The following is a 12543-nucleotide window of genomic DNA, read 5'->3' as shown; positions in this document are numbered from 1 at the left end:
AACCACAGTGATTATCCAGTAATGACCTACAGTATGTCCTGTAATGCGCTAAAACACTCCTTGTGGCAGGCAGATGATCTGGCTAATGTCTAGGCTTTAAATCAACACACTAATTCACAGTTAGTAACTGAAATATTTGTTTCTCCAGTGGCGCTGAACTTCCAGACGGCAGGGGAAGAGATGGACTTGAACCGGGGGCGCTTTTTACCCAACGGCCTTTGTGGATACGTCCTCAAGCCCTCCTTTCTGACCCGCCCTGACTGCAACTTCAACCCCGAGAACACGGGGGGAGGACCCGGACACGACCCCACCCTCCTCACCATACGGGTAAGTGGGCGTTCCTGGATGCCCCGACAGCCCCCCAAATCAATCCAATTTAACTCAGTTCTATACGACTTTGTCAATCCGCCAAGAGGCCATTGAGAAGGTAACAAGTTCAGACTCGCAAAAAATAAATGCAATGTATAGAATTAAAATCAATGCCTCACTTTTCTCTAATGCTATTTCTCACATTCCCGTTTGTCCCATTCCTGTTTTTCCCCAATCCCATTATAACCAATCCCATGCAGGTGATTTCGGCCCAGCAGCTTCCCAAGCCAGAGTGGGATAAACCCAGCTCCATCGTGGACCCTCAGGTGTGGGTGGAGATCCATGGCGTTCCCATCGACAACAACAAGAAGATGTCCCCCCGCGTTGACAACAATGGTAAATATACAGTGCATTTGGAAAGTATTCAGACCCCTCGACTTTTTCTGCATTTTTTCAGTGGTGGAAAAAGTACTCAATTGTCATACTTGAGTAATAGTAAAGATATCTTCATAGAAAATTACTCAAGTAAAAGTAAAAATCACCCAATAAAATACTACTTGAGTATAAGTCTAAAAGTATTTGGTTTTAAATGTACTTTAGTATCAAAAGTAAAAGTATAAATAATTTTAAATTCCTTATATTAAACAAACCAGGTACACTCCAACACTCAGATAACATTTACAAACTAAGCATTTGTGTTTAATGAATCTGCCAGATCAGAGGCATTAGGGAGGACCAGAGATGTTGTGTGTGAGTTGGACCATTTTCCTGTCAAAATGTAACGAGTACTTTTGGGTGTCAGGAAAATGTATGGAGGAAAAATTAATAATATTCTTTAGGATAGTAGTGAAGTAAAAGTTGGTAAAAAATATGAATAGTAAAGCAATGTACATATACCCCCCAAAACTACTTAAGTAGTACTTCAAAGTAGTCTTAAGTACTTTACACCACGGAATTTTGTTACGTTACAGCCTTATTCTAAAATGGATCAATCTACACACAATACCCCCTACTGACAAAGCAACAACGGGGTTTTAGAAAAAAAATTCAAATGTATTAAAAATAAAATGGAAATATCACATTTACACAAGTATTCAGACCCCTTTACTCAGTACTTTGCTGAAGCACCTTTGGCAGTGATTACAGCCTCGAGTCTTCTTGGGTATGACTCTACAACGTTGGCACCCCTGTATTTGGGGAGTTTCTCCCATTCTTCTCTGCAGATCCTCTGAAGTTCTGTCAGGAAGGGTGGAAGGAGCAGGAAAGAGGAAGCTTCAGATGTTCTCTTCAGAGATGTTCGATTAGGTTCATGTCCGGGATTTGGCAGGGCCGCTCAAGGACATTCAGAGACTTGTCCTGGGGCCACTCCTGCGTTGTCTTGGCTGTGTGCTTAGGGTCATTGTCCTGTTGGAAGGTGAACCTTTGCCCCAGTCTGACGTCCTGAGCGCTCTGGAGCAGGTTTTCATCAAGGATCTCTCTGTACTTTGCCTAGAAGGCCAGTGTCCCGGAATCGCCTCTTCACTGTTGATGTTGAGACTGGTGTTTTGTGGGTACTATTTAATGAAGTCCAGTTGAGGACTTATGAGGTGTCTGTTTCTCAAACTAGACACTCTAATGTACTTGTCTTCTTTCTCAGTTGTGCACCGGGGCCTCCCACTCTTTCTATTCTGGTTAGAGCCAGTTTGCACTGTTCTGTGAAGGGAGTAGTACACAACGTTGTACGAATTTTCAGTTTCTCGCATGAAATAGCCTTAATTTCTCAGAACAAAAATAGACTGACGAGTTTCAGAAGAAAGTTTTGTTTCTGGTCATTTTGAGCCTATAATCGAACCCACAAATGCTGATGCTTCAGGTACTCAGCTAGTCTACAGAAGGACAGTTTTATTTCTTCTTTAATGAGAACAACAGTTTTCAGCTGTGCTAACATAATTGCAAAAGGGTTTTCTAATGATCAATTAGCCTTTTAAAATTATCAACTTGGATTAGCTAACACAACGTGCAATTGGAACACAGGAGTGATGGTTGCTGATAATGGGCCTCTGTATGCCTAGGTAGATATTCCATTAAAAAATGTACCGTTTCCAGCTACAATAGTCATTTACGACATTAACAATGTCTACACTGTATTTCTGATCACTTTGATGTTATTTAATGGTAAAAAAAAATGTGATTTTCTTTCAAAAACAAGGACATTTCTAAGTGACCCCAAACTTTTGAACAGTAGTGTAGGTCTATGGCTAGGCTACATGAGGTGTGCGACTATGATTTGAAAAAGGCATTTCGGTTTCTTGCCTTAAGCTGGGCATCATTCACAAGTGATAATATATAATTCACAAGTGATAGGATAATATTGTCATCAGTCTATTCTTGATTTAATCTTGTCTTTCCATATATGAAATAATATACAGTGGGGAGAACAAGTATTTGATACACTGCCGATTTTGCAGGTTTTCCCACTTACAAAGCATGTAGAGGTCTGTAATTTTTATCATAGGTACACTGTGAGAGACGGAAACTAAAACAAAAATCCAGAAAATCACATTTTATGATTTTTAAGTAATTAATTTGCATTTTATTGCATGACATAAGTATTTGATACATCAGAAAAGCAGAACTTAATATTTGGTACAGAAACCTTTGTTTGCAATTACAGAGATCATACATTTCCTGTAGTTCTTGACCAGGTTTGCACACACTGCAGCAGGGATTTTGGCCCACTTCTCCATACAGAACCTCCAGATCCTTAAGGTTTCGGGGCAGTCGCTGGGCAATACGGACTTTCAGCTCCCTCCAAAGATTTTCTATTGGGTTCAGGTCTGGAGACTGGCTAGGCCACTCCAGGAACTTGAGATGCTTCTTACGGAGCCACTCCTTAGTTGCCCTGGCTGTTTTGGGTTGTTATCATGCTGGAAGACCCAGCCACGACCCATCTTCAATGCTCTTACTGAGGGAAGGAGGTTGTTGGCCAAGATCTCACGATATATGGCCCCATCCATCCTCCCCTCAATATGGTGCAGTTGTCCTGTCCCCTTTGCAGAAAAGCATCCCCAAAGATGTTTCCACCTCCATGCTTCATGGTTGGGATGGTGTTCTTGGGGTTGTACTCATCCTTCTTCTTCCTCCAAACACGGCGAGTGGAGTTTAGACCAAAAAGCTGTATTTTTGTCTCATCAGACCACATGACCTTCTCCCATTCCTCCTCTGGATCATCCAGATGGTAATTGGCAAACTTCAGATGGGCCTGGCATGCACTGGCTTCAGCAGGGGGACCTTGCGTGCGCTGCAGGATTTGAATCCATGACGGCGTAGTGTGTTACTAATGGTTTTCTTTGAGACTGTGGTCCCAGCTCTCTTCAGGTCATTGACCAGGTCCTGCCGTGTAGTTCTGGGCTGATCCCTCACCTTCCTCATGATCATTGATGCCCCATGAGGTGAGATCTTGCATGGAGCCCCAGACCGAGGGTGATTGACCGTCATCTTGAACTTCTTCCATTTTCTAATAATTGCGCCAACAGTTGTTGCCTTCTCACCAAGCTGCTTGCCTATTGTCCTGTAGCCCATCCCAGCCTTGTGCAGGTCTACAATTTAACCCTGATGTCCTTACACAGCTCTCTAGTATTGGCCATTGTGGAGAGGTTGGAGTCTGTTTGATTGAGTGTGTGGACAGGTGTCTTATATACAGGTAACGAGTTCAAACAGGTGCAGTTAATACAGGTAATGAGTGGAGAACAGGGGGAATTTTGGCTCATTCCTCCTGACAGAGCTGGTGTAACTGAGTCAGGTTTGTAGGCCTCCTTGCTCGCACACGCTTTTTCAGTTCTGCCCACAAATGTTCTATAGGATTGAGGTCAGGGCTTCATGCCGTCATCATTGCTTTGCACAAAAAGTGCTCCACAGGCAAGGATATTGCTGCCAGTAAGATTGCACCTAAAATCAACCATTTATCGGATAATCAAGAACTTCAAGGAGAGTGGTTCAATTGTTGTGAAGAAAGCTTCAGGGCGCCCAAGAAAGTCCAGCAAGCGCCAGGACCGTCTCCTAAAGTTGATTCAGCTGCGGGATCGGGGCACCACCAGTACAGAGCTTGCTCAGGAATGGCAGCAGGCAGGTGTGAGTGTATCTGCACACACTATGAGGCGAAGACTTTTGGAGGATGGCCTGGTGTCAAGAAGGGCAGCAAAGAAGCCACTTATCTCCAGGAAAAACATCAGGGACAGACTGATATTCTGCAAAAGGTACAGGGATTGGACTGCTGAGAACTGGGGTAAAGTCATTTTCTCTGATGAATCCCCTTTCCGATTGTTTGGGGCATCCGGAAAAAAGCTTGTCCGGAGAAGACAAGGTGTGCGCTACCATCAGTCCTGTGTCATGCCAACAGTAAAGCATCCTGTGTGGAGTTGCTTCTCAGCCAAAGGAATGGGCTCACTCACAATTTTGCCTAAGAACACAGCCATGAATTAAGAATGATAAGAGGCGGGTGGACAAACAAAAACCCACAAATTCTGACTAACTCCAAGCATTGATTATGCAAGAATGGGCTGCCATCAGTCAGGATGTGGCCCAGAAGTTAATTGACTATGCTAGGGCGGATTGCAGAGGTCTTGAAAAAGAAGGGTCAACACTGCAAATATTGACTCTTTGCATCAACTTCATGTAATTGTCCATAAAAGCCTTTGACTCTTATGAAATGCTTGTAATTATACTTCAGTATTCCATAGTAACATCTGACAAAAATATCTAAAGACACTGAAGCAGCAAACTTTGTGGAAATTAATATTTGTGTCATTCTCAAAACTTTTGGCCACAACTGTAGATAATTTTGTACCTGTTTTCTCCAGCACAAGGTCCTTTGCTGTTATTCTGGGATTAATTTGCACCTTTCGCAATTGTTGGAAAAATTACTTGTGTCATGCACAAAGTAGATGTTCTGTCCGACTTGCCAAAACTATAGTTTGTTAACAAGAAATTTGGAGTGGTTGCAAAACGTGTTTTAATGACTCCAACCTAAGTGTATGTAAACTTCTGACTTCACCTGTATTAGGAAAGTTGATAAATAAATATTGTAGGCCTAGCCTATAAAAAGCTGATTAGATCCTCCTCTTTTTAATAGAAGCCATCACTGTTTTCTCACGCAATTGCATAGCCTATAGAAATGTTGCGCAACATGAGCTCATGAGCTCTCATGAAGTGTCTGATTTTTGATTTACATTGATGTCAGCGTGATTAGAGGGACAATAGAGTGCTGAGTACCAGCCAGTTAGCAAGTTTGGTAGGCTACTAATGACCATCAGCAGCATCAGAGCTTAAAGAAGCCTAATTACCGTGACTAAATGGTCTCGTGGAATTTGACTGCCATCATGGCTTGTGACCGCCGGTGTGGCGGTAATACGTTCATCGTAACAGCCCTAGGTCCTGCTCCATTTCTCTTTACTTGCCCCGACACCACCTGTAGAACAGCATCGTTTTCATTTAGCAAATTTTATTAATAAATGTATTTGTTTGTCCTAACAAAAAAACAACAGAAAAATCTAATTATTTTGATCATTTCTGGGAGTAAGGAGTTCCTATGAACTGTAAGAGAACATGGGCAAGTTTGACATATAAATACATCCCAAGATTTATGCCCCCAAGATTTATGCCCATTGGTTGAGAGAGAGAAGGTGATAATTGCAAGAGTGTGCCCATAGGTTAAACAGCAAGCGTGAGGAATGTGCAAATATTGTTCCGTGCTCATATGCTATAAGGTAAATAGTTCAATGACATTCTGCACGTGGCTAATAGAAAAGAGGAGAAATGACATGCTGATGAGGAGAGGAGAGTAGAGACTATGCCGATGATAATAGTGTTTGTAAACACTAACTATTTTCATGACATAGACTGCTATGATTCCTTATCAGTGTAGATGAAGGGGAGGGGGCATGTTAAAGAAGGATTTTTAAGCCTTAATTAAGATAATTGAGACATGGATTGTGTATGTGTGCCATTCAGAGGGTGAATGGGCAAGACAAAAGATTTAAGTGCCTTTGAACGGGGTATGGTAGTAGGTTCCAGGCACACCGGTTTGAGTGTCAGGAACTGCATAGATGCTGGGTTTTTAACCTCTAGCGTCGAGCAATCCCGTATCCGGGAGCGTAATCAATGCCTCAAGCTCAGTAGCATAACGCAACGTTAACTATTCAGGAAAATCACAAATGAAATGAAAGAAATATATTCACTCACAAGCTTAGCCTTTTGTTAACAACACTGTCATCTCAGATTTTCAAAATATGCTTTTCAACCATCGCTACACAAGCATTTGTGTAAGAGGTATTGATAGCTAGCATAGCATTAGCCTAGCATTCAGCAGGCAACATTTTCACAAAAACAAGAAAAGCATTCAAATAAAATAATTTACCTTTGAAGAACTTCGGATGTTTTCAATGAGGAGACTCTCAGTTAGATAGCAAATGTTCAGTTTTTCCCAAAAGATTATTTGTGTAGGAGAAATCGCTCCGTTTTGTTCATCACGTTTGGCTAAGAAAAAAAAACGAAAATTCAGTCATTACAACGCCAAACTTTTTTCTAAATGGCAAACATTGTTTAGAATCAATCCTCAAGGTGTTTTTCACATATCTATTCGATGATAAATATTTCGTGGCAGTTGCACGCAGCTGGAGATTGCGCAATAATTTCGACGGAGGACACCAAGCGGACACCTGGTAAATGTAGTCTCTTATGGTCAATTTTCCAATGATATGCCTACAAATACGTCACAATGCTGCAGACACCTTTGGGAAACGACAGAAAGTGTAGGCTCATTCCTGGCGCATTCATAGCCATATAAGGCGACATTGGAACACAGCACATTCAAAATCTGGGGCACTTCCTGTATGAAATTTCATCTTGGTTTCGCCTGTAGCATTAGTTCTGTGGCACTCACAGACAATATCTTTGCAGTTTTGGAAACATCAGAGTGTTTTCTTTCCAAAGCTGTCAAATATATGCTTAGTCGAGCATCTTTTTGTGACAAAATATCTTGTCTAAAACGGGAAAAAAAAATTATCCCAAAATTAAAAGAGCGCCCCCTATATCGAAGAAGTTAATGCTCAACAGTTTCCCATGTGCATCAAGAATGGTGCACCACCCAAAGGATATCCAGCCAACTTGACACAACTGTGGGAAGCAATTAAAATCCCATCATGCTTAGGGTAATTTATAAAATGCTAGGTAGGGCATTATTTTGGACATTACTTTGGTTACCATGGCTATGCCCCGATAGGATGACAATGCCCCCATCCACAGGGTACGAGTGGTCACTGAATGGTTTGATGAGCATGAAAGAAATGTACACCATATGCCATGGCCGTCTCAGCCACCAGATCTCAACTCAATTAAACACTTATGTGAGATTCTAGAGCGGCGCCTGAGACAGTGATTTCCACCACCATCAACAAAACGCCAAATTATGGAATTTATCATGGAAGAATGGTGTTGCATCTCTCCAATAGAGTTCCAGGCACTTGTAGAACCTATGCCAAGGTGCATTGAAGCTGTTCTGGCTCGTGGAGGCCCAATGCCCTATTTTGGTGTTTCCTTTATTTTGTCAGTTACATGGACATTCCCGCTATGCACATGCAGTAGAAGAGGAAGCAGTGTGAATTGTATTGTGCTTACTGAAAGAAGTAGAGTGAGCTATCCATTCAGGCCAGCCTTACTGGTTGAACCTACGTTATCAACTACATTTCAATTGACTGAATAAACTGAAATTCCAATTGAAATAGAATTGAGCCCAAACCTGAAGTATGAATAGAAGATACATGAAAAAAATTCTGCGTTGAACCCTTCAATCTCCCCCTTTCCTATGGTTTGTCAGGGTTTAACCCTCGGTGGGACTGTACCTTCAACTTCACTCTGCATGTCCCTGAGCTGGCTCTGGTGCGCTTCATGGTGGAGGACCACGACTTCACCTCCAGAAACGACTTCCTGGGACAGTTCACCCTGCCCTTCACCAGCCTCCGCACAGGTGTGTGTGTGTCAAAATAACATATCTTACTGTTTAGACTAGAGCCAATAAATCAGTTTTTCTGACCTTTCACCTCTGCCTTCTCACCCCCAGGTTACCGTCATGTCCACCTGCTGAAGGTCGATGGTTCCAGCCTGTCACCCACTTCTCTGTTCATTCATGTTAAGGTCACCCCCTGCCACAGTAGCCCCTCCAAGGCCTCAGCCAAATCTCCGTCCTCAACCAAGATCGTAGCCATATCACCAGCCATATCTCCAAGTACGTCCCAAGCCAAATCGCCAGCCATATCTCCAAACACGTCCCAAGCCAAATCGCCAGCCAAGAAGCATTAAGTCTCTCCCCAGGCTCCACCAAGTAACCCAGGATTAAGATGAAACTCATTCTGTCCTCTACTCTTATTTTTTATGGTGTAGTAAACATGGTTGTAGTCCATTCCCATTTGAATTTTGTTAATTCTGCCTCTGCTTCACTCACAGTATTATTTTTTAAAGAGAACATGACAACTAACCACTGTTCTTGGTTCCTCCCAACTTGAGTGATTTAAGTAGTGGGCCCAAGTGGAGACGGTCTATATCATCAACAGTGTGGCTGTCCTACTGTATACCATTCATTATCTAACAGCATATCTATAGTAATGAAAGTAATGAACTTCGATCTCCAGTATTCTGTGAGACAACTGGACCAGGATCTCTGGCTGGCTCTTTTGTGTGATGATTGGACCAAACACAAAAAGAGTTACCAACCAATAGCCAGCCAGGGTATTGGGTCGATGGGACATCCATCGACAACCATTGTTGAGCAGGTAAACCGTCCAAACAGATCTTTGAATATTTTAAGCATATTAAAAGGACTGTTTTAAGAAATGATTATTCACCAGTATTTTTAAAGAATCACATTCTTACCGGGTGTAACGTATTTGTTCCTTACAGAGAAGGTCACTCTATACCGTCCTGGATTAAATTCTGGCCTGATTTATGGCTAAAGTTCATCAAAGTTCATCAGTTTTCCGAGCCGAGGCATCTTTAGAGATGTAACCATATAGAAGTTCGATTTTATATTTATCATTTTCATATTATACTTTAGTTATCTAGTTGTTGTAGATAGATATAGTTATCGTAGCAATACTAGAATATGCACTATAGTAGATCTTGTTGCCTTTTTGTAGCACGTTTTGAAGATATGAAATATATTTACAATATGTTTGGGGCATTTCAGATTGGTCTAAGAAAAAAATGTATAACAAGTAACCAGGTCCATGATGTTTTCAAGTTTTTGTTTTATGATATCACTGTTCAAGTGATGTTCAAGTTCAATAGGCTGTGTCTCAATAGTTGGATGTAGTTTCTTATCCTGTGTCCTTATGTCCATGATGGCCGTTCAGGCTTGACATGTCAAATGAAGTGTACCTTTCCTGAAAGCCTTGTAGCTAATGTGGAACTTTAGAATTTTTCTGACGTGGCACTTGATGAACAGCAAAGTGCATCGTTTGACAAATCTAATTTGTTCAAGCACAGAAGATTGTTTTTAGAATTGTTACTCTCTGGCAGCTGTGCGTCTGGGTTGTAGAGAGAAATAGCATGCCTCGTTAGCTAAGGAAAGTTGGAAAACTCACACGAGTGCCATTGATTTGAGTCCATCCGCCTATCAGTGATTAAGGAAAGGAGATGAAGGAAAAGGGTAAAGGAAAGGAGAAAAGTAAGTCATTTTAGAGTATTGAGACAGCCAGGTATACTGTAGAAAGATGTTATTGAAACTAAAGATGACAATCTTCAACTTAGGACAAGAAGTGGGGTTAGTTTGAGACTCTAGCCTTTTAAAATGTTTTAAAGTGATTTCAATGATTTTAAATACATTATCTATTGTCCATAATGTATATCATGTCATCTTTGAAAGAAGGGTTTTAACATCAATATTCTTGTTTATTACCCAGATTAGTTTTGTTGTAGAATGATTTGATAGACAATTTTTATACATATTTGCTGTAATGTCAACCAATAACATCCATTTTAGAATGCTTTTTAAGGAATATGTTTTTGTAATAGTTTACATTGTGTCTCAGAGTAGGAATGCTGATCTATGATCAGTCTTGTCTTTTAGATCCTAATGAATACGATGTTATGGACAGGGGGGACCTGGTCCTAGGATCAGCACTCTGAGATGCTTTATACATACATGCCCTGGTCGACTCCTCAATGGTATTGTATGGATTCAAAGAGAGATGTGATGTTTGTGTAAAAGTTGTGAAAATGTCCTTCTGTGGCAAAGATAAGGAGAAAAATGCATATTCTAATTGTTGTGCAAAATACAAACATCCATGTCACGCTATTATATATGGTATTTATTGCACATATTTTGGCTATAGCTTATTTATTTTGTACAGTGATTTTCCAGGGCAATGAAAAGTATTGTTTTAACTCAAGGACACTTTTAGGTTTCGAATACCAGACATATTGTATCAACAACATGGACCTAAGTGTTCAAACAAAATGTGATTTAAAACAAAAAATAATAATGTTACTGGAGGAGATGGAGTAGATATTGGATGATGATGATAATGAGGAGGAGGGGGAGGGGGGTAACAGGGTTCAATTCACAAAACTGACTGGGAAATGACAGTACAAATGTGTTACGTATGTTAGGTTTATCCTTTAGTTCTATTGTATTTTTTGCTCTATTCAGTGCTATTATATGACATGTTACTGTCCAAAGTACACTTCTAACTGCCATTTCTCTCTCATTCTTCTGTATTGTATGGCACATCTTTTTAAAACCTGTCATCCATCTTCCATTATCAGCGTGTCTGCATGTAATACAGGTCTGTTATGTAGGATTATTAAAGGCCCAGTGCACGACTTTTGCGCCCCAAAAAATCAGGGGGTGCTGCAGCACCCTCAGCACCCCTACTTCCTGCTGCAATGTGTATGTTTATTGTAGGTTGTTCTTTTTAATGATCTCTTTCATAGTGTTTTTTACTCTTGTACATTTCAGAACTTTCATTTCTTAACTTTAACGCTTGCGGTTATTGAATTCTGCTTATTTAAGGTTTCCTATCATAGAAGATTTATTTACGTCATGTGACTCGACTGGTACACTGACCAGGATGTTGGATGGTGGAGTCCGGGTGACCCAGATGCTCTTGTGTCAGTTTTGCATTTCCCTCACTAATGGTTAAGATTAGGATTGGGGGAGAGGAAGCAGATCCTAGATCTGTACCAAGGGAAAACTTCTCCCCGGGGGCATGTTGGATTCACAACACTGTCAGAATCTGGTACTATGCAACAACAACTAAAATATACTGATAAAAAAGTTTGAGTTAAAAGAATTTGCGTTAATGCAATGTTTACAGTATTTATATCTGGCTGTAATATCTGAATCAATTAAAAACAAAAATAAAATAAACGAAAAGTGGTGTAATGTATCCTACAAAGTGTGGACATACTTGCCAATGGTATTTTATTAGGATCCCCATTAGCTGTTGCAATAGCAGCAGCTACTCTTCCTGGGGTCCACAAAAGACATGAAACATTAAATAATACAGAACATTAATAGACAAAAACAGCTCAAAGGACAGAACTACATCAATGTAAAACATTTCAAATGCGGCCTACATATGTATCAGTACATACACACAATACCTAGGCCAAATAGGGGAGAGGAGTTGTGAGGCGTTGCTTTATCTGTTTTTTGAGCAATCTTTGATGGAAGGGAGTTCCATGCAATAATGGCTCTATATAATACTATACGTTTTATTGAATTTGTTCTCGATTTGGGAACTCTTAAAAAAAAACCTGGTGACATGTCTGGTGGGGTAAGTGTGTGTGTCAGTGCTGTGTATAAGTTGACTATGCAAAGAATTTTCAACACATTGTTTCGTATAAAAACGAAGTTCATATTGCACATTTTAAAGATTTGATAATAGCGTATTAGATACAGGATCTTATTCCTCATACACCGGTATGCATTACCATTTAAAATGAACAACAGCGGCATTTTGTAGTGATGCTGTAAAAGGCATTGTAGGTTACTGCAGATGTTCTTGAAAAGCAGATGCTGCTATACTAGTGTACTCAGTGCCACCTCTGCTTATACACAGACTATGCGCTGTGCGAAGGGCCTCACGGCTGCTAGGTGGCCCCAGAGCTCCAAAAAGGAACTCAGTCAGCATCTCAACTCAACTGTTGAGAGCAGAGGAGGCTGCTGGCTGGAACAGGGTAAATGAAATGGCATCAACA

General features: G+C 40.8%; 1 protein-coding gene across 2 annotated transcripts in view; it reads left to right on the top strand.

The window, feature by feature from the left end:
* plcd3b (phospholipase C, delta 3b) overlaps window positions 1-11716 on the top strand; it is a 53543-nt gene extending 41827 nt beyond the window's left edge. For both annotated transcript variants that reach the window (XM_064923661.1, XM_064923659.1), the window contains exons 12-15: window positions 149-327; window positions 570-705; window positions 8162-8311; window positions 8405-11716. In XM_064923661.1, coding sequence (XP_064779733.1) covers window positions 149-327; window positions 570-705; window positions 8162-8311; window positions 8405-8643 — 704 coding nt within the window. In that variant the 3' untranslated portion in view covers window positions 8644-11716. The remainder of the gene's footprint in view (window positions 1-148; window positions 328-569; window positions 706-8161; window positions 8312-8404) is intronic.
* The last annotated feature ends 827 nt before the right edge of the window (window positions 11717-12543 follow it).

Source organism: Oncorhynchus masou, chromosome 18 (assembly GCF_036934945.1).
Source record: "Oncorhynchus masou masou isolate Uvic2021 chromosome 18, UVic_Omas_1.1, whole genome shotgun sequence".
NCBI classification, from domain to species: Eukaryota; Metazoa; Chordata; class Actinopteri; order Salmoniformes; family Salmonidae; genus Oncorhynchus; species Oncorhynchus masou.
This window is presented reverse-complemented; position numbering and strand designations above follow the sequence as displayed.